Genomic DNA, 20,163 nt, shown 5'->3' on the forward strand with positions numbered 1-20,163 from the left:
AGGCAAGCTGGTGCAGGGCAGCTGGTGGCTTGTAAATTCACACTAGAGCTTCACCCAACAAAATCATCCCATGCATTTAAACAGCTACAATCCCTACACTATCACTGAATGGAAATGTACCAACTACAGAAGGCAGGACATGTTTGTCCTTGTTTGGTAGTCTCTGGAGTACCAAAAGGTGCAATGACTTTAAAAAGACACTAATCATTTATAGAAACTAAGTGATTTAACTGTGCCACTTAAAAGACACTCAATTCCATAAACTATGAGATCAAAATCACCTGTTTGGTCTTTGCAGACTACAATTAGTTTTCAAATTAAATGGTTACAGAAGAGAGCTAAACATATTCATACAATGGAGTTGCTTCTGCCAACCATCAGTGTATTAAAAAATGAAACCCAATCCCAAAATCAGAGATAGAGCTGGGATTGTGTTTCTTGTCTCTCCAAAATAATTTGGGGAAAACAAATTATCTACTTCTGTCTCTCTAACTTGCCAAAAATTCTGTGAAACTCTGGAGACAACAGGGTAACGAGCTGTCAAGTGCCAGATTGTTCCACTTGATTGTAATGCTCATAACATTAATCCCATATGATAAAATATTTTATTTGCAGCATTATTTATCTGCATATTAGGTTTGCTTTCTTCAGAATTAAACTGACTACTACAGACAAGTTTTTAACAGAAAACACAACAGCAAGACAGTAGATTACACGTATTGAAATGAATACCTTTCAGTGGTATGGTTGTGGTAAAGAATGCTAGAAATATTTTTATTCATTACTGTGTTAACATTACACAATTTACACACATACAGTTCTCCAGAACTAACACAGCCTACTACTCTACTGTACTGCTTTAAAAATGTGAAGACAAATATGATAAGAACTATACATCACGTGTTTCAGAATGTTATCAACAAAATCTTCTCTCAGCCCCGTGAGCAGACATTATCCCTCTTAAAAATATTAACCATAAGTAAAACTATTACACCATATGATTTTTATACCTGGGCTAACGTTGCAATCTGTGGTTGTGCCTGTACTGTCATCTGTTGGGTTTCTGCCTCTGTACCGGCTGCATCTCCACTCTGCTGGTTCTCTGCTCCAGATTCCATGGTCATTTAGTTACCTACAATCACAATATTTGTTGTAAGTCTGGGTTGGTATGCAAGTCCATTACTCTTGGCGAATCTGGCAGTAATCACTGCAGCTGCATTCCCATTACTACATACTGTTTTAATTTGCTTATTAAATGTTGCCAAATTATTAGTATTCAGGCAAATTCTCTTCATGCCAGGTGTTTGCCTCAGGTTGATTTTTCTGCATGTAATGTTTCTGAAAAACAAGTCCAGTCTCCTCCAACAATGAGAACAGGAAAAAATGCATTTTGCTCATCCTAAAAAACCTGAGCAATTGCACTCTGATTACCTAGTACCTCTGCAATTTGGAATAAAGACCTGTCAGTATGTCAGGAAGGGCACTCCCTCAGTGCCAAGGTGACAACATGCCCTGTTACACCCCTCCCTCTCCCCCCAGCTGCAGATATCCAACAGCAGTTGTTCCTGTGCTGGGCACTCAGTTCTCAGTTGTCTCTGCCTCAACTAAATATGCAACATCTCCATGCAAGTTCTTTCCATCCCCATGCTGGGTGTGGCTCTACATCACAGCAACTTGGCCTCTTCCACCCAGTGAGTTTAAAGCCAGTATACAAAATGATGGAAGCCATTTCTACTTGAACCTTACCACAAATGTTTTTATATTTAGAGGTACACATTAGTTTGCCATAACTTAAGATTTTATGATATACAGCTCCTAATACACTAATATTTCTAAACACTAACTGAGCAAACCTAGATCACCAGAACATACAACTCTATAAAAAGAGGTTGCATAACTTCCAAACCCATGCACGTAGGCAGAGTGCAATGCCTGTTAAATTCTGCACCAATCTGAGAAAATCACTTTTCAGTTCTTCTCTAAGTACTGATATGAAAATACTTGATATTAAAAAGAACTTCAAAATACAAGGAAATTATATAGCAATGCTACTGTATTATACAGAACTCCAAATACCAAATATTAAGAATTAATATTAAGAATGGATATTACCTCCATAGCTACAACACTTATTCTGTGTACCACCTCGTGCTGCCCAATCTATTCTGGCCTCTGGCTACCCCAGGGCACCACACCTCTCTTCAGAGCTGGTCCAAAACAACCATTAGAGCATTTCTGCTTTGGGAAGGGGCCTGGAGGCAGAGGATGCTCAGAGCAGAAGAAAGGTGGAAAGATGCAAAACAGCCCCTCTCCTTCCCTGGCCCCCTGAGGAAAAGATTTAGAAGCATTAAGACAGGTGGTGGTACCACATCCACACTCCAGACATTCCATTTTAAACACAAAGTCAGGGAAGCTTCCATTTCAATGCAAACTATACCTCAGTGTTACAGGAAAGAGAATACCTTTTATGCTGCCTAAAATAGCAGAGTCACACTTCAACCCTGAATATGCAATGTCTTACAGTAAGCAATTGATCATCAAGAAAGATAAACCAGCTTTTCACAATAGTAACTGCATCCTACATCGAAAGAAACCAAGTCAGTGTATATAAATCAAAATCTGTATATTTACTATTGAAAGTGACCATTCAAATGAGCTTGTGTGTGTGTCAACACTGAAATGTAAAGTATCCAATATTTAGTTCTAACATCAGTAAAGGAGAAAAAGAATTAAACCTGATTTTCCTTGAAAATTAACAATAAAAGAAAATATAGAATTTTTTTTAAAAAGCAAATTAAACTATTCTAAGCAGTGGAATTTTGTTATGCCTCTCTCTCTAGCCAAGATTTCTGTACGACAAACCAAGTCTTTCCCACGTTGCATTTCATATTTCAAAAAGCACACAAGAAAACCCATGCACTATTAGTATCTGCAACACATTTATCCAAACAGCTTTTAAAGACTTAATTACAACAGTTTACATGGTTTTCTATCCCAACTTTAACACACAAGTCACATTTTAACACTTAGACCTCCATGCTATGTGCCCATTTTTCTTTTGAGTATTCTGTATTTTGAAAACTACAAAACAGATTACCATAGGTTTCCCTTTGATTTTTACCATTATTTTAAATATTTCTCCAAGTAAGCAAATCAACAACTCTTCCCCAATTCCATGCATGTATCATGGTGACTCCAGTCAAAGGACTACCTCACTGGAACCATTTCAGAAGCAGATCTTTCACATCAGCAACATCTCCCAGCCAAGTCTCTCCAAAGAACTTTTGAACACAACTTTCCAGCTACAAATCCAAGTATATTGCAAAACTAATAATGCTTTTGTTTGCTGACAGAAATTGTGACTCCAGCATGGAGTGAATTTGGATTAGAAATGGATGAAATGTGCAAGTATCAGGTGTTTAGCAATGATCACAGAGGTAAATGTGTTGCCAAATTCCTGCTGATAAATGCAATGTTTTCCTAGGAAGAATTTCCAATCCTCTCATACACCATTCAGCAAAGGTCCTCTGTCTTTACAGGCTTGGCTTCCACTTGCATCATCTTTTGCATATGTAATCAGCAAAAGGATTAACTGTTTGAGATACTCCCTGTTCTGCAACACCAACATTTCAGAAATCAAATTATTAACACGAATTGCAAACACCTAAGAGGAACTTCCTCATTTTGCAATGTAAGAACCAAGCAGTGCAGGAAGCTAGCTGCAAGATTTACATATTGACACATGCAGCTGAAGTGAGTTTCCAACAACCTGCAGCATTTGACAAGCTCTCAGTCTCATGTTGTTTACAGATTCTAAGGACTCTGGTTCAATTTAACTTGTACTTATACATCACAGTATTTGAATTCTAACAGCTTTACTACTATCTTTTACATTAATTTGTGGGAAAAAAGAGGAATCAGATTTTTGAGCATTAAGGCATCATATTCCAGAGATACTGGCCACTGCATTGCTCCATGTTTGGGTATGATCCAGATTGCCCAGACGACTAGGACCATGCACACAGAACACAAACACTTACTAAGTTGCATGTATGGGTAAGGTCAGGACAGCAGAAATTAAGGTTGCCAATTCCTATTCTTGCAATTTACAGTGAAAATATGCTTGGTTTGAAAACTTAACCTCCCAACACATATAAATGAATGCCAATCTGTACATCTTTCTGAGCTTTCAAACCCCTAGTCTAGACAAGCTTTGCTGACATGTATCCCAGCATCTTTCTGTTCTTATGGGTGCCACCTCCTCCTTTTATTCCTCTGTTCACAGAGGCCCACCCTGCTCCCTGGCACTGATTTCCCTGGCAGGCACACCAGCACTTCTCAAATGAAGAGAGGGATCTGAAAAGTGTCCTAGTGGGGACAAATCTCCAGGCAGGGACAGATACGGGAGCCAAGGGAGTACACTTCTCATTTTTCCTTGCTTCCAGGCTACTTTCCAGATTGTCAGGAGAAGACACCCACATGCACATACTTTGAGGAAACATTAGTAACTGCAGTATTGCACCAAGTATTCTAAATGAAACTAACTGAAAATAATAGCTATTAACAACCAGAGTTGGAAAAACAGAGACTGCCTGCCTAAAACATCTTGGGTATGAATTCTGAACACCAGAAAGCTGAGGAGACTACCTGGTTAGAGATGGTTAACTCATGACTTTTGCAGTGCACAGCTTTCTTCTTTAGTTTAAAAGTGGCAGCAGTATTATATTTACTAATGTTTTTTCCTAATAACTTACTTACTAATGATCTCAAACTCTGGAAGCAAAGAGCCAAACAGTGAAACATTCAGCTGAAGATGGGGATTTATTTTAGCTAAACCAAGACTGGGAGAAAGGAGTTCAGCAGAGCAGAACTAACTGTCCCAGCTGAATTTACACCATGACCAAAGAAGACAGATTTTACTAAAACAAACAGTTGCAGAATGCAACTGAACTACACACACTGCAGAAAAATCCAAATAAACCTGTCTCCTTAGTTGCACAAGGCTGGAAGGGGCACTTAGCTAAGGACTGCTGCAGAGAGATCACTTCAGATTTCCCCTTGATGTGCATTTATGAGAAAAGATACAGTCAGACTGCACCAATAATAAAAAACAGGGTAATCTTGAACTACTATATTTGTGTAGCTGGACCCTACACATCACCTGGATTACAATGCAGAGACTGGGAGCCTGTATCAAAAATGGGTTCTGTGAAATTTGGGTATTCAGAGAAAACAAGGCAATGAAAACCTGTTTTGTGAAGAGACTAGATGGATTTTTACTATTTATCCCAGAAAGGAGAAAAATGTTTCAGAATCATCCAGAAAATATATATATTTAAACTATTAACAGAGTAAGTAAATTAGAAACATGCATTGCCTGATTATAAAACCAGCAAAGCTTAAAGATGCCAAATTTTAATGTATAAAAATGAGAAATAAAAAACTTATTAAAATTATGAAAATGGATACTTCATGTACTGCATAAATGGAGCAATGAAGCTACTGATAAGAAATTTATTAAGGCTTAAACATGAGTTAGGCACTTGGGTAAAAAGAATAATCAAGAATATGTTGAATTAGTACTTTTTTTCATGCCAAAAAAAGTGCTGAACCAAAAGGAAGATAAAAACCTAATGAGTCAGGATTTAAATTGATTTCTAATCTTTAAAAATTCAAATAAATGCTTTTACGAGTGGGGAAGATTACATCCCAAGTAATTTTTGCAGGTTGTAGTAGTCTTTTGAGGTACCTACTGATCTTCACTATCTTGGAGACAGGATGCTGACCAGGGTGCTACAGGTAATGCTAACTCCTGTAATCCCAGTTAATTAAAGTGACCATCAATGCTGTGCATCCAGAGCATGAGCTGTTAGTTACCTCCTCTCCTACCTGCCTCGAGTCAGGATAAAATACAATTGTCTTCCAACAGCTCTCATCTCATCTTCTTCACTCTTCAGTATCCTTCTCTTGGGATGTCTGGTCTGTCTGCTCTATTTTGCTTCCCTACATCGTCTTTTATCTCCTGTCTGATTTACCCCCATGAATTTTAGCATGTGTCCTAAAGATCAGGCTCTGCTCCTTGGTTTCCCCTTGCTCACACAAGCCGTGGAGCTTTCCTGCTCTGCAGACAGGCTGCTTTTCACCTCCCAAGGCAGACTGGAGAAAAGAAAGGTGGAGATCCTTTCCCAAACACCATCAAATCCAAGAATCAAACCACATTGTGGCTGTTAGCGCAGATAAAACTTCCCATCCACTTTCATAAGCAAAAGTCCTTAATACCCCAAAGCTTTCTATGTTTTTCAGTGGACAGCTGGCACAGTAAAACAGAGCATTTTTCCCTGCAAGCCTTTATTTTCTCTCTTTATTAGCACTGTGGTGGCAATTCACTGCCAGAAGCTCAAGCTTACACTGAAGTTAGTGCCCAGCTGACATTACTGCACCTCCAGGAAACACTGGGAGGCACTGTCCCACCTGCTGCCCAGCGAGCACAGCTTCACCAAGGGACACGCTGGGAAGAGTCCTGCTCTGACTTCTACATTTATTTTATTCAAGTATACACACAGATTAGGAAGAAAAACAAGTCTCCAGAAACAGTGCAGAGCAGAGACCCAAGAGACTCATGCCCATTCTGAGCCTGACTTGTACCACACCCTCTCATCTGCTCACCCATCACCTTCAGGTCACTCTACCGCCACATGAGGCTCCCGATCCAGGGCAATATCCACTCACCCAGCTGCTCCTGGCAGTGAAGGACCAGAGCAGCTGAGGGAAGGGAATTGAGGCAATGCCCGTTTCTCAAGCCCTGTATTCACAGCAGGTGTGCCAGCACAGTTGTTCAAGAAGCAAGCACAGCTCCGGTACCCAAAGCTGAGGAATTTGACTCATTCTGTATTTAATGCATGTGGCTTTATAAAGCCACAGATCCACCATGAAAGCACTGAGAAGACCATCAAACACCACTCTGGTACACAACTGTTTTCATGGTTCCAGCACAAAGCACTGAGAACCCTGACCTGCAATCTGCAAACATTTCCACTGTCACCTTGCAGAGCAGCAGCTCTTTTAGCCACAGCTCAACAGCCACTTTATGAACTCCATTCAGTGGCTGCCAGACTGAAAATGTTCAGAGAAAAATAATTTTATTTACAGCTAACACATGGGACTTCAAATAACCAGTAATAAATGCTTAACAGGACAAGATGGGCCCATAATTATCTCTCTTTGTCACTAATGACAAAGTGGCTTGGCACAAGAATTGCAATTTATACCACAGCTTCTTTGTCATCCCAAGCTGGCACTGCCATTGCTCCTGGGTATTTGCTCCTTGTGTCCTCTGCCTTGGGTGAGCAGTCTGTGTGTCACACTGTGAACACAACCTATGTTTGCTGCTTCATCTGAAATCCACCTTTTAGCACTCCACAGAATGGGTTCTCCACAAAGCCATTCAATGATCACATCAGCTTCTGGGTGAGGGAAGCCCAGAGGTCAGGAAAACCAAGAGGAAGTGCAAATAAAAGAATGGGTGCAACAACCAATGCCACTAAAAACGCCAGAAATGAAGAACAGTCTTCAGATTGTGTTCTGCAAATAATCTGCAATAAAGCGATCTGCCAGGCAAACTGAAGAATAAAAAGCTGGAAAAATTCTTCTTGTCACTGAAGTTAAAATATTTCATCTTGAACATACAAGAAAAATTTAATCTCACTGTAAAAATATCTCACACAAAGCAGAATCATTCCATCACCAGAATGTGATATCTGTAGTTCCACCCTCTGTCTCCATCAATGTGACATTGAGAGCAGTGTCTAAAAACTCTCTGCTGACTGAATGCAGCCTGTAACAGCCACTGTAAGAGATGGGAACAAGGTAATATATTCATACGGGACACAGAAGAAATGCAACCAGGACCCTTAATTAAAATTAACCAACTTTTCTGGATCATGACTTTTTCAACAAAACTTACACTACTACAGTCAGTGAAAATTTCTCACACCAGATTTAAATATATGAGCGATGAAAGCATTGGAAATTATTTGTGTTGCACACTCAACTTCTGTTTTACTAAAGAAAATGCCATGGCAGATTTTAAAACAAGGGCAGAAGACCAAAAATGTAATCTCAGAGCTACAGTGGTGAGCACCCACACCAGCAATCTCCTCTAGATTTTGTTCTCTGTTGGCATAGCTCAAGCAAGCTGATATTTACCAGGCAGATGGTGAATCAGTAGGCACAGTTAAGGTGTATGAGTGAAAGTTGCTTGAACCCTCTCCACTGCTCTGTCCTCCTGATCTGACTCCATACTCCTGGCATTGTACTAGTATCTAGTATTTCTGCCTTCAAGCTTTTTCAAAGGAAAAAAGGCTCTGACAGCTATTAACTGCAATTAGTTCCTGTACCACAAATTACACTAATAAATACAAAAGCATACAGCAAGTATTTGGTACACAAAATTTAATTCAAGTTTAACCTATACTGCCTTTTTTTGTTCAATATAAATAAATAAGAAATAAACAAACCAGCCACCTCTTTTTACCAATCTTATCTAATAGCTGGGCTAGGCCTTATGTGAATACATGAGCAGAGCCCAGTAAAGCAGCCAAGGGGAGACACCAGAGCAAGCATTTCCCAAGGCATTAACAGTGAAAAGCAAACAAATGACTCTCCACTGTCTTATTCCCTCCCCTTTCCAAAATGCCCCCAAAATACTGCCAGAGTTCACTCAGACGAAACAAAATGTCAAAACAAATTCCAGGAAGGTTACAAAGGCATTAGGTAACATTATTATTGAAAACATAATCCATAAATATGTTCTATTTATAAATGCTCTGTGCTCCTATTGAAGACACTTAGGGTATTAAAATACTAATTCACATGCTTTAAGTCTGTGGTCCTCAACATGCAGAACAGAACTGTGGTAACTATTTCTAAACACCTTTATTAGCACAGTAAAAATAACCAAAACCCACCAGAAGAGATCTGCAAACTTAATTTTAGAGAACCAAGACATTTTCAAGAATGTTCTGGCCAACATATCCAATCTATTCAGAGACACTTCTAAGAACTCTGCCCATTTTGTCGTTCTTAACACATTCATTGCCAATATCATATTTATGCATTTCAGTTACTGACTGCACTTTACTACAGTTTACCATCTGTTCTCTGACATTATTTTTAGGGCATAAAACTCACCTAATTTTCAATCTAGGCAGATTTCTTGCAATTGTTACCAAGTGTAGAAACTTTCTTTTCTCAAAAATGAAACCATATGAAATTGCCAAAATACATGCCTCTTTTCTCCCTGGGACTGCTGAAAGTACTGTGGCTCACCTCACCACATGTAGCTGCTGGCTACTTAATAAAATCCATCACAACATTGTATCTGAATGGTATCCTTTGTTGGCAGGTATCTTTAGTGCAATATAAAACATAGGCACCAAATGATTTTTTATCATGCTGTTGGAGAGCTAAGGCTCCTGCTGAATACACCTCAACTCCAGGAACAGGCTCTGCAATTGGTACAGGCCCAGCAAGTCAATAATCAGCACAGCCACTTGTGGTGAGCTTTAATTTCTGGCCTAATCAAATTCTCATTTTACCTTTGACTGAAACAACTGTGGGTAGGGAAGTGAGGGATCCATGATTCCATGGGATTGAAGCTGACCTCAGCCCAGATGGGGGCAGCTACCTGAAGACAGCCACTTCTCTTATTTGCTCTTCTCACTGCAGAGTTGAACTGTGACAGCACATCAGGCAATGTTAAAAGGATAACATGATTACATCTGTACCACGACAAGCGAGGGAGTTCTGCCCAGCCAGGGGGAAAGCTTGCTGGATGCAAACAGCAGCCATCTAAGAGCCTGTCAATGCAGCCTGACCCCAGGCAAGGCGAGTAGAGATGGGTACAATAAAGTAACCCCTTTCTGCTAAGGAGGCCCTGTGCCCGGGTGGAACACCCTGCTCTCAGCTGGCCTGGGCTCAGCGCCCACCGGAGCAGCTCCACCAGCCCTCGTGAGCAGGCAGGCTCTTCCTGGAGTGAGAGTTCAGAAACAGTTCTCTCCTACCAGCCAGATATCTAGATATGCCAAATAAATCATTCACCCTGCTGTACTGGTCAACCAGCAGAACATTTTGAGCCACTTCCTTTCCCCTCAAACACTGACACGTGGAGGTGTTCCAGCAGAAGAGCCAAGGCAGCCCAGTGACAGAAAGGAGAGACAATTCTGCAAGGGTCAGAGACCGTCTCCTTTCCCACTGAAAGGGAGAAAAGAGGACTGTCACTACAATAATTAAAGGAGTATTCAGAGCAGAAAATGATGCCAAGTTAGCAAGGCTAAGATGCATCTAAAAGAAGGTGCATGTGTTCCTTTCTTCCACTGAGTAGAGCTGTCAGAACTTGAGATTTCCACCTGACCTGCCAGAGTAATTCAGATGAATATTACATTTGTTCTCCTCCATATGCACTTCTATGTTTTATGGTCTTTTACTGCCTCGCCATTCATTCTGGCAGAGTAAGAACCACCTAAATGCTGCATGACATATTTTGACAACCTTGTGATATGTTGTAAGGATCTTTGTCCACTTGCCAAGCAACCATTACGCATTCCAGGTCTGAGGCACTGGCTGGAAGAACTGTTGCAATTCCAAGCCTGGGGCAGCCTGAAACTCTGTAGGGAGAGCCTCTAAAAATTTTTATCAAATAAAGGGTTATCTCTGAGGTGAGGGAGCTACTGAAACTTCTCAGCCAACAACTACAGGAGCGAGGAGTGACTGCTCAGCAGAGTCACCCTCCTGAAGTGAAGAACTAAATGTTGTTAGGACAAGGATATTTAATATATGACTGCCTCCTGCACAGGCTGCACTCCGTAGAGGTGCTAGGGAAATCCACAGGCTCAGTCCCTGGGTCTGTGACAAATGCTTATGTGAGCAAAGCTAAAGCTACTTTGAATCCATACAGATGACCCAGCTCTCTTCTGGTGCTCAGAGCAGATCAGGAACAACTTATAGAAAGATACAAATAAAAACCAGAGCATTACAAAGGCATACACCCATGGTTAACCTGAGTGCTCCAAGCCCAAGGGACAAAAACACAACATGTAGTAATCTCAGACCTGTAACAGAAAAAGGAATCACATCTATATAAGTCTTTCCTTAATTCTATTAATTTAAATTACATATCAGGTATGATTTAATGGAGTAATGTGATAGAGCCAGAGAACCAATAAACATGTTTATTATTACCTGAAATCTTTCTATTCCAAATACATGTTTTCAGAATCTCTGTTACTTTTACAGTGTGAAAATATTAATAGACACATGTAATTTATCAGAATAGAGTACTGTAAGACTGGTCCGAAGGTTCTTAAGAGATTACACTGATTAAAAATCTCTTAAAAGATTACACTGAATAAATATGACATGCTAAAGTAATATGAATGTAAATGTATATTCTGAAACCAAATCTTCTGGGAAGTCCCAGACATTCAGGGGACTTTCCCATGAATAAAGTAAATGTTTCCTTTTCCACCCTATAATGAAGGAGAGCAACTCTCAGTATTTAAAGATTTTTTTATCATCTCAAATGTTAAATTAGTGACCTGAATTCTATCATCCATTTGCAATAATCTAGTAATGATAATAACAATAAGCCTGAGGTACAAATAGCATAGGTCACTTCAGCAAAATACTGTACACTGAAAAGGGTCAGACACCGGAATCCCAAAGTGACACATATCACACTTCCTTTCACATCATTCTTCTGTTGCAGAGGACTATCAAATCAGTTGGGGAACTTAGGGCAAGCATGGAGTTTCAGGTATTTATAAGCTGCACACTTAAACTCGACATGAGGATTTCAGGTAGAATTTGTTGTGTCCGTTGAGATTTTGTCTGCTGGTGAGAAGGGACAGCTCCATGGCTAATGTTTCTAACCCACTCCTGAATGTCAGTGGCTAAAGCATCAATTCATAAAAAATATCACCTGAGATATTTACACTGCAAGCTTGACAGACATGAACTATATAAACAAACAGTACTCATTCTGATTGATGCTTGGAATGTATGTAGTATTTCTAGAGTTCAACCTATAGTATAAAACCATGAAATTTTATAACTTGGTAAATATTGGAAAGTCTTGTTTAAAAAAAAAGAACGCTTCTTATGAGTTCAGAAAGAAAACACAACAAAATGGATGTTTCAGACCAATGCTTTAACAGTTTTATTAATAAGTATCTTTAGAATCGGTCACCTGAAAGTAAGACTGAGTTATTCACACAACACTGATAATTACCAAATATCAAGTCTCTGAAAAAAAAAAACAACAAAAAACCCTGCAAAGCAACGTTATTTGTTTTTTATTATCATTATTATTATTATTAAATACCTTTGTTTAATTTTTAACAGGCAGTATAGAATGTTTTTTGCTTTAATGCCCTCCAGGAAGTGAAAACCCTTGCATTCTTTCTGAGGTTGGAGTGCTAGATTACAGTATGCCCCAGTATATACAAGAAAAACAGCACTTCCTTACAAACCTTGCCCTTGTCAAATTTCTGAATGCATCCTAGTCACAAAATTAACTGCAACATTAAAACAAAACATCTACATCTTAAACCACAGCTTAGACTTGGAAATGCTTTTAAATCCTAAAATTGCTCTGGCTTTACTAGTTTTATTGAAAACATTGTTGCTTGAAGGATCATCAGACTATGTTGCTTAATGCACCAAAATTAAATCTATGACCCAGCCTCTCCCTAAAATCCAACTGAAATGCAACAGTGATCAAACTCTGTAGTAAAATAATTCTGACTAACATTATCAAGCAAGTGGATTCTAGTTTATTTTTCATGTATCTCTAAAATTTGCCTGGGCAGTGCAGGAGAGCCTTTCAAAGGAGAAAGATCACTCACATGCCTGCCAGGCAGATCTACTCTGCAAAAGCACCATCTCCAAAGAAAGAATAATGTTTTTGAAATACTTTACTGGAGTTTAAGACCTCCATTACCTGTGAGCAACATGACTGTCCCCACAGAACAGGGGTGTGATTTGCTGGTAATGCTGAAGGTCTGCAATGACCCTGATAAGCAATGGGAGCCACTGATGAACCAGAAAAGACAAGAGAAAGAAAGATAATCCATGTTTCACATCAATGTGTTGCACACAAAAGAAAATCTCCATTTTGCTTTCTGCAACTCCAGTTTTGCAAGCACTTCTGCTGGCAGCACGGCCAGCTCAGGCTCTGGTTTCCTCTAAATTCTTTCTTATTTACACCTTTACACTTGTCTGTGAAGCTGTCTAGTAAATGGGACAAGGCAACCAATTTGCACTACAGACAAGGAAACACAACTAATTCCTAGTCTGGACCAGTTCTCTGATCCAGTTCACAGGCAGTCATACTGGGAACAGAAGCAGGAACGGGGAAGGTGGAGCCAACTCTACCCTGCTGCTACCAGGCCTGTCCATGAAAGCAAAGGAAATCAAGTCATGGGTATAGGTGTCACAAGATTGTGGGAAGCCAACAAAGATGCTGAAAAAAATACCTCTATTCTATAACTTGATTACTGTTGTGATGACTCTGGTTAGGAGTGGGAGGCTGGAAACAGGATCAGTATTTTTTATATAATCAACATTAGCTTTGTGAGGATTGGGCAGAGATGCATTTTTCAAACAGCCATGCTGCTGACAAAGCAGCTATTTGCAGCAGGTAACACACTTCTTCCTCTCCCCAGTCCAGGGTAATGTGCACTGGTTACACATCCACATTAACTTTACACTACAACTTCCAGGCCAGTAGTTTCAGTCACCATGAATTGTTTTACAATCTGGAAGACAGGCCAAGGCAGTTATCAGTTTGTAGCAGCAGTGGCACTACAGAGAGCTCTCTGCCAAGTGCCTTGGGCCCACTGACAGGATGTGCACCCAAGGGCTGGACCTGGACCCTTCTGGAGCTTTGCATCTCAACTTAGGCTTCACTACAGAGGCGTTACACATAATTCTCCCCTGCTGAATGGGCTTCTCATAATGAGAAGTACCTAAGAGGTACACTGATCTAACCTCTTGAGAAGACTGAAATCTGCCTCTGATAAGGAGCAGTTAATTCAATCACACAGGTATCACCAAGCTTTTAAAACAAGGAAACTTTCCTCCTTTGGTTCTTTTTGTTGTTGCTGTTTATTTTTCAGCTTACTGTGTTCTTAGTTTTCCTAGCTGCAAAGACAAACTCATGCGGCTCTGATCACTGAGGACAGAGTGCAACTCTTCCTTCTTTTCTCCAAGTCATGGATATGCTGCCATTCCCCAAGATGGGTCTGCTGGCACAGCTTTCAGCTGCTGTGTACCCTTCCTTCCTTCCTTCTTTCCCCTACCGCCACTGCAAACCTGCACTGGTGTTTGTGCTACCAGCACAAACAGATCTCAATCACAAACCAATTCAGCTCACTCATGCAGGAGAAAATTACCTACTAAGAAAGCACAGTTCTCTCCTGGGTTAGTGATCTGAACTGGGTTATTAGGTTTTGTATACAATCAACGCTACGGACAATGTAAAGGGATGGTCCAACACCACACAGCCAGGAGCAGGAGGAAGAGCAGGACGGTCTCCTGAGAGCCACATAAAGTTGTATCAGCTCAGACAACACCACAGCAACACATTACTTTTGTTGGTTATACTGTGGCATTAGTACCCTTTCTCACACCTTCCCTGTCTTTTATCTCCCAGAATTTTCCTATCAGTGCAAAGGGAAAAACTGGATGAGTTTCACAAAGAGGGCAGGCGTCCTACACCTACAGTAACGCACTGGGCTTTTTTTTTTTTCAAGAGAAGAAAAGCTCTCTACAATTCAGAAAGGTGTAAATTTACAAAGCCTGCTCATACTGTATGCTACTTGCAGAAATGGACAGGCAGCAGTGGATTTTGCGACCAGGCCAGCTACACACAGCCAGATGCTGTGTCATCAGGGAAAAAAAGGCAAGAAAACAATGCTTCCCATCCATTATTTAATGGGGTGTAAAAGATGATGAGAGAGATTTTACAGATGAGAAGAGATTTTAACATTCAAGCCCAAGAAAAGGTGCAAGGGGAAGTAAAATCCAATTGACACTGGAATGGCATAGAGAATGAGAAATTTAGGGTAGCACCTATGAGAAAAAGTGCATGTAATACTGGGCCCAAAATGTCACAGGAGGTTGTGAAGTTTCTGAAGAGATGATTAAAATATTGCAGCAAAAAGCTGCAGTGAACAGCAACAGGTGAACTTATAATGTGAAGAATAAAAAAGGAAGTAAAGGAAGTGCACAGAGAACTTGCTAAAAAACACACACACAAAAGGTGTTTCAGACAAGTAAATAAGCAGCAGAACAAATGAGTTTAATACATGATATTGAAGTTTGGGAACAGCTGTTGCCCACGTTCATTTGCTCATGGTTAGCACATGTAATAACTTAGCTGAATGATCTAGCTCTGTGGCAAGAACCCCAGCAGGATCTGTGTCATCCAGCTTAGTTATAAACACAGCGATAATTTAAAAATTTTTACAAAGGCTGCATTTTCTCCTTTAGCAGCAGAGCTGACTGAGCTGCCCTTATCTCCCTGCTCATTCCAGCCCCATCCCTTCCCCTGATTATGCTGGTACCGCTCCTGTGCAGCCATGCAGCAGCCAGGGGAAGGGATGATCCAGGTGAAAATGGATCCACACCTCTCAAACAGCTGAACCATTTCCCCACGCAGTAGCCCAAGGATTTGTGAGAGTGCAATGGAAAAGACATGGAAGATGCTTTGGCCAGTATCATTACCAAAAAATGCTATGAGGAACTATGGTTTCAGTTCATCAGCCAGGAGATAAGCTCCAAGAATTCCCACATTTCTTAGGCTATCTGCTCTTTTGTAAGTTTCGGAATCTATCTGAAAAAGTTTCTGCCTAAAGAGGAAAATACAACCCAGCTTTAGTTCTGCCATGTGCAGGGAAAAGGAGTTTTCATGATAACCTCACTGACTAACAGGCTATCACTGAACACTTAGAAGATCAGAGATTTTTACAAATCACTTTAACTCTGCCCTCCAAAAAGTGTGAAAGCATCAAAACCAGAGATTTTTATTCTAGTTTCCTGAACCAAGGTGAATTCAAAATAGTTCACTGTAAGGCTTCCTGCAACTGTGTCCCAAGTAGCCAGTGTAGTCTGTCAGAGAACAACTGAAATGTAACAAAATCTAGAAAAGCAATTGGCAGGACACTCCTATCTTCAGAACTATTTTTCCATCTTTCACCTAATGGTCTTTTTTTTTAACAAAATATCAACTCTCACAATATTCTTAGGACAAAAATAGGATTGCTTATTATCTTAGGATAATATCCTGTACCTCTCTGCACTGTACTCAAGAATCACTGCAAGTAACTAACAAGTATCAGTGCTGCTTTAAACTTGTGTGTATGTACATGGTAGGTAAACACATACATGCATCCAAACAGGAACAGGATGTTTGGATGCATCCTCTAAATTCTTTATCCTGTCACTTTAAAGTGGCTCTTCCAACACTGAGTTTTCTATTCTTTCCACTTGACACCTAATACTATAAATCCATCACTGCCAGACAAAAACACCAGCAGAGAATTCTTGGCTGTTTTTGAGTGCTCCTTTTACCTGAAAGCCAACTAGAGCTTGGCACATTTTCACCTCCTGTGCAGCTGACAAGGCTGTTTCAAAAATACGGAAAGCTGGAAGGTGTTGTATTTGTTCTCACTCACCTCTTTTAATTGCAGTGATCTAAAAGCTTTGAAGAACAAAATAGGTATCAATGCCTTCAATCTGGGAGATGTACATAGATGATTAATGGCAGGCTGCTCAGGTTTTCACAATCACTATGAAATATGACCTCAGACTGCAGATGAGGCAACACAATTTTTGGTTCAGTAAAATAAAAATCACTGCTTTTTCACGAACTTCAGCTGTATGCAGGTAGGAAGCAGAGAGAGCTCAAAGGAAATTGGGCAGGGTTGTTTCTGTAGATGAGGATTGCTGTCACGTCCCATAAAACTAACTTTAGTCAGATTAGTGGCAGAAAGCTAACACGGCCTTCTCACTGCACAAAAGCCTTGAGAGGTGTGACATGAGTAACTGATCTCCCCTTGCTTCCAGAGATCCAAAAATAGAGGTGAAGTGTGAATATCCCATTTGTTACAAAACGGTGCCAACAGAAATTCCCAGTTGGGGCCTTGTCTCCTATCAAAATATGCACCTACAGAGCTGTAGCTGCACTTAGGCAAGAAGAGGCTGCTTCTCACTGCAGCAGAACAGCTGCTCTGCAGAGTAACATCTACAGGACAGTTTGTACAGCAAGCGCTGTGCTGGTGCAGGTTTCCAAGAAACAGACAGGGAAATGATGTGACAGTCTAAATGAGATGTTTCTAAATGTTCTGTATCAGCAAACCCGTCTACCCTTTTCAGACCTTTGGAGTGTTTTTTGTGTTGGACTTTTTGTTTGACTGGTTTTTTACTATTTTTACCCAGAGTAGTAGACACACATATCACCAAACCTATGAGAAAAAAATAAATTAGATGCAGACTGTTCAGTGCAGATCCAAAGACCATATTGAGAGCACCAATCTGAATACTGGTGTTCTCTCAATTAAAGCATTAAAAATGATTACACTCTTCTTTACTACATGCAACAATTTCATTTTAGGTCACATGTAAGTGATGCTTAGCAAATACACAACCACCTCCCTGTTCCCTTTCCTCCCTGACCTGTGAGGGGACAAAGCTGGTGAGAGATCTGTGTTTGAAAACATGGATCTGAGAGTCCTCCACTCTATTATGAAATAGAATAAAATTAAATGTTTTTCTAAAACTACAAAAAACAACAAGCAAGGATTTTCTGTCCCATTTCTGTATTTACAATGTAGTGCGTATTCCATCAAACCAAGAATGAATGAAATACACCAACAATTACACTCTCTTTAATCACTATCGACAGCTACATTGCTTACTGAAGTCCTCAGACGTCTATTAACCACTTTAAAGTTTATAAACTCTCTTCTCATGTTGGTATTACACAGTGAAGTGATGTAGAGCATCTTTGGCCTTCATTTCAAAAGAGGTGGTGGAAGTGAGAGAAAACAGAAATTCACATACAAGGAAGTATACGTGAGAATTACAAAAATTCATTTTGAACAAAACCTATTTCAGTGACTTCATATTTTACTGTATAAATCCACATTTGTTGATACAAGCAAGAAAGGATGCAAGCAGAGTCTCAAAATTCCTGTATTCTAAAATCGTGTTTAGTGGTGGTCAGCATGGGACTAAACAGGGATACATGATATTTCTAAGAAGTCTCTGGTCTTTTATTTAAGAAATAGGAAACATGTTTCTAACCCCAGGGGGGAAAAAAGAAAAAAAAAAAGAAAAGAAAAAGACAGGTGTTATTCCAGAAGCAGACTGTGAGCCAGCATTCCAATATTCAAGAGAAAGAAACAAAAATTTTAAAAATGTTTCATGGAAAAAAAAAATCATATGACCATTTAAAACTTTTTATCCCTGTATACATTTAAGAGGTGTAACAACCTTTGCTTAAAAAGTCTGCCAGGTTGTTTTTGCTTAATACTGTAAAACAAAAAAACTGCAGATATCCAGGATTTGAAAGTAGAAAAAAGTCAAAACACTGTCTTCTATTCTAGCAAAAAAAGAGAGAAAAAAGCCCCCCAGCTGCAGCAAGGCAAGGCTGGTGTAAAGTGGAAAAAGGCATTTGAGCTGACATTTGCTACTAAAGCTGGGAGAGAGGTCAAATCCTGTTCGCTGTGCAGCACCCAGGTCTGTGGAAAACTGGCAAAAGCAAATCCCAAACCGAGATTTACCAGCCGCAGCCTGGCTCAAGTTCACTTTGGGTTAAAAATACTACCGGGGAGCAGCAGCGCGGCAGGAGGGAACCGTATCCCTGTTACGTGACCTGCGCGCCGGCTCGGGCTGCGCCCGCGGTGCCGCCCGGAGCGCGGTGTTGGGTGACCGGCACCTCTGCCCGGCGCGGCCTCCCGGAGACGGAGTAACAGCGAGCCGCCGGACCGAGCGCTGCCCCGGCTTCCGAGCACAGATTTTATTAAAAGCTTCTCGTTACAGAGCCGGGGAGCGCCCCACGCACTCGTGTCCATCACGGCGGGAGTCTGTTTGTTTATCCGTGCGGCGCGCTCGGGGCGCCGGGGAAGCGGAACTCCGGCGGGCGCGGGGGCCGCGGCGGCCCCGCGGGAGGGACCCGGGAGCCCGGCGGGGCCGGGGGCGGCAGCGGGGGAGCGAGAGCCGGAGCGCACACGGCGGGGAGGGGGCGCGGGCGGGAGCGCGGCCGCCCCCCGCCGCCGCCGCTCCCCCTCGTCGTCGTCCTCCGCCGCCTCCTCCCGGGGCCGGGGGGCGCGGCGCCCCTTCCCCGCCGCGCTGAGCGCCGCCGCTGGCTGCCGACAGAGCCGCCGCCGCCCGGCCGTGGCGGCCGCCGCCGGGCCGGCTCCCATCCGCCATTATCCTTTGTTCGCGGCGCGGCGGCGGCGGGGATGTTGCAGGGCTCGGCTCCATCTTTAAGGCGGGCGCCCCTCCCGCGGGCGGTGCGCGGCCGGGCGCCCGCGTCCTGCCGCCCGGCGGCTCCCCTGGTCCCCGCCGGGCTCCATTTCCTTCCCTCCCCCCCGCCCCTGTTTGCTGGGCGCCGTCCTCCTCTTACCGGTTACCAGGCTGCTCCGTCACTGCTTTCGTTCGCGCCTGGGATCTCGCCGCAGTTTTATTCTCTCCCCCACGTAACACACCGCGTCAAACTACACCTCCGCCGCGTCACTCACACACACAGGCGCTCCCAGCCCGGCGACAGGCAGGCAGCGGCCGACTGAGGAGCGCCAGCCAGGGAGCAAGCGCCGAGCGCGCCCGGCCCCGCACGGAAACCGCCGAGCACTCACGGAAAGCGCCGAGCGCCCGCCAGGCGGCGGGAACGGCCGAGCGCGCCGCCGGCCCCCGCGGAAAGAGCCGAGCGACCGCGGAAACGAACGAAGCGCCCCGGAGGGGGAGGCGGAAAGAGCCGAGCGGGCGGCGGGAAGGCGCGAGCGGCGTTTCCGCCCCGGGGCGGCCCGCGCGGGAAGCACCGAGCGGGGCTGCCGGGGGGGAGGGGGAGCGCGCGCTCACCCCCCCGCTACCCCCGCCCCGCCG

General features: G+C 42.3%; 1 protein-coding gene across 2 annotated transcripts in view; it reads right to left on the bottom strand.

Annotated features, from left to right (window-relative positions):
* Positions 1-19,906, bottom strand: part of CREB1 (cAMP responsive element binding protein 1) — a 39,814-nt gene extending 19,908 nt beyond the window's left edge. The window contains exons 1-2 of one of the 2 annotated variants that reach the window (XM_059475538.1): positions 19,688-19,889; positions 1,011-1,132 (exon numbers count right to left, since the gene is read on the bottom strand). In XM_059475538.1, coding sequence (XP_059331521.1) covers positions 1,011-1,124 — 114 coding nt within the window. In that variant the 5' untranslated portion in view covers positions 1,125-1,132; positions 19,688-19,889. Of the gene's footprint in view, positions 1-1,010; positions 1,133-19,687 lie in introns of both variants that reach the window. The other variant, XM_059475539.1, reaches the window with a different exon arrangement.
* Between the last annotated feature and the right edge of the window lie 257 nt (positions 19,907-20,163).

Source organism: Ammospiza nelsoni, chromosome 7 (assembly GCF_027579445.1).
Source record: "Ammospiza nelsoni isolate bAmmNel1 chromosome 7, bAmmNel1.pri, whole genome shotgun sequence".
Lineage (NCBI taxonomy): Eukaryota > Metazoa > Chordata > Aves > Passeriformes > Passerellidae > Ammospiza > Ammospiza nelsoni.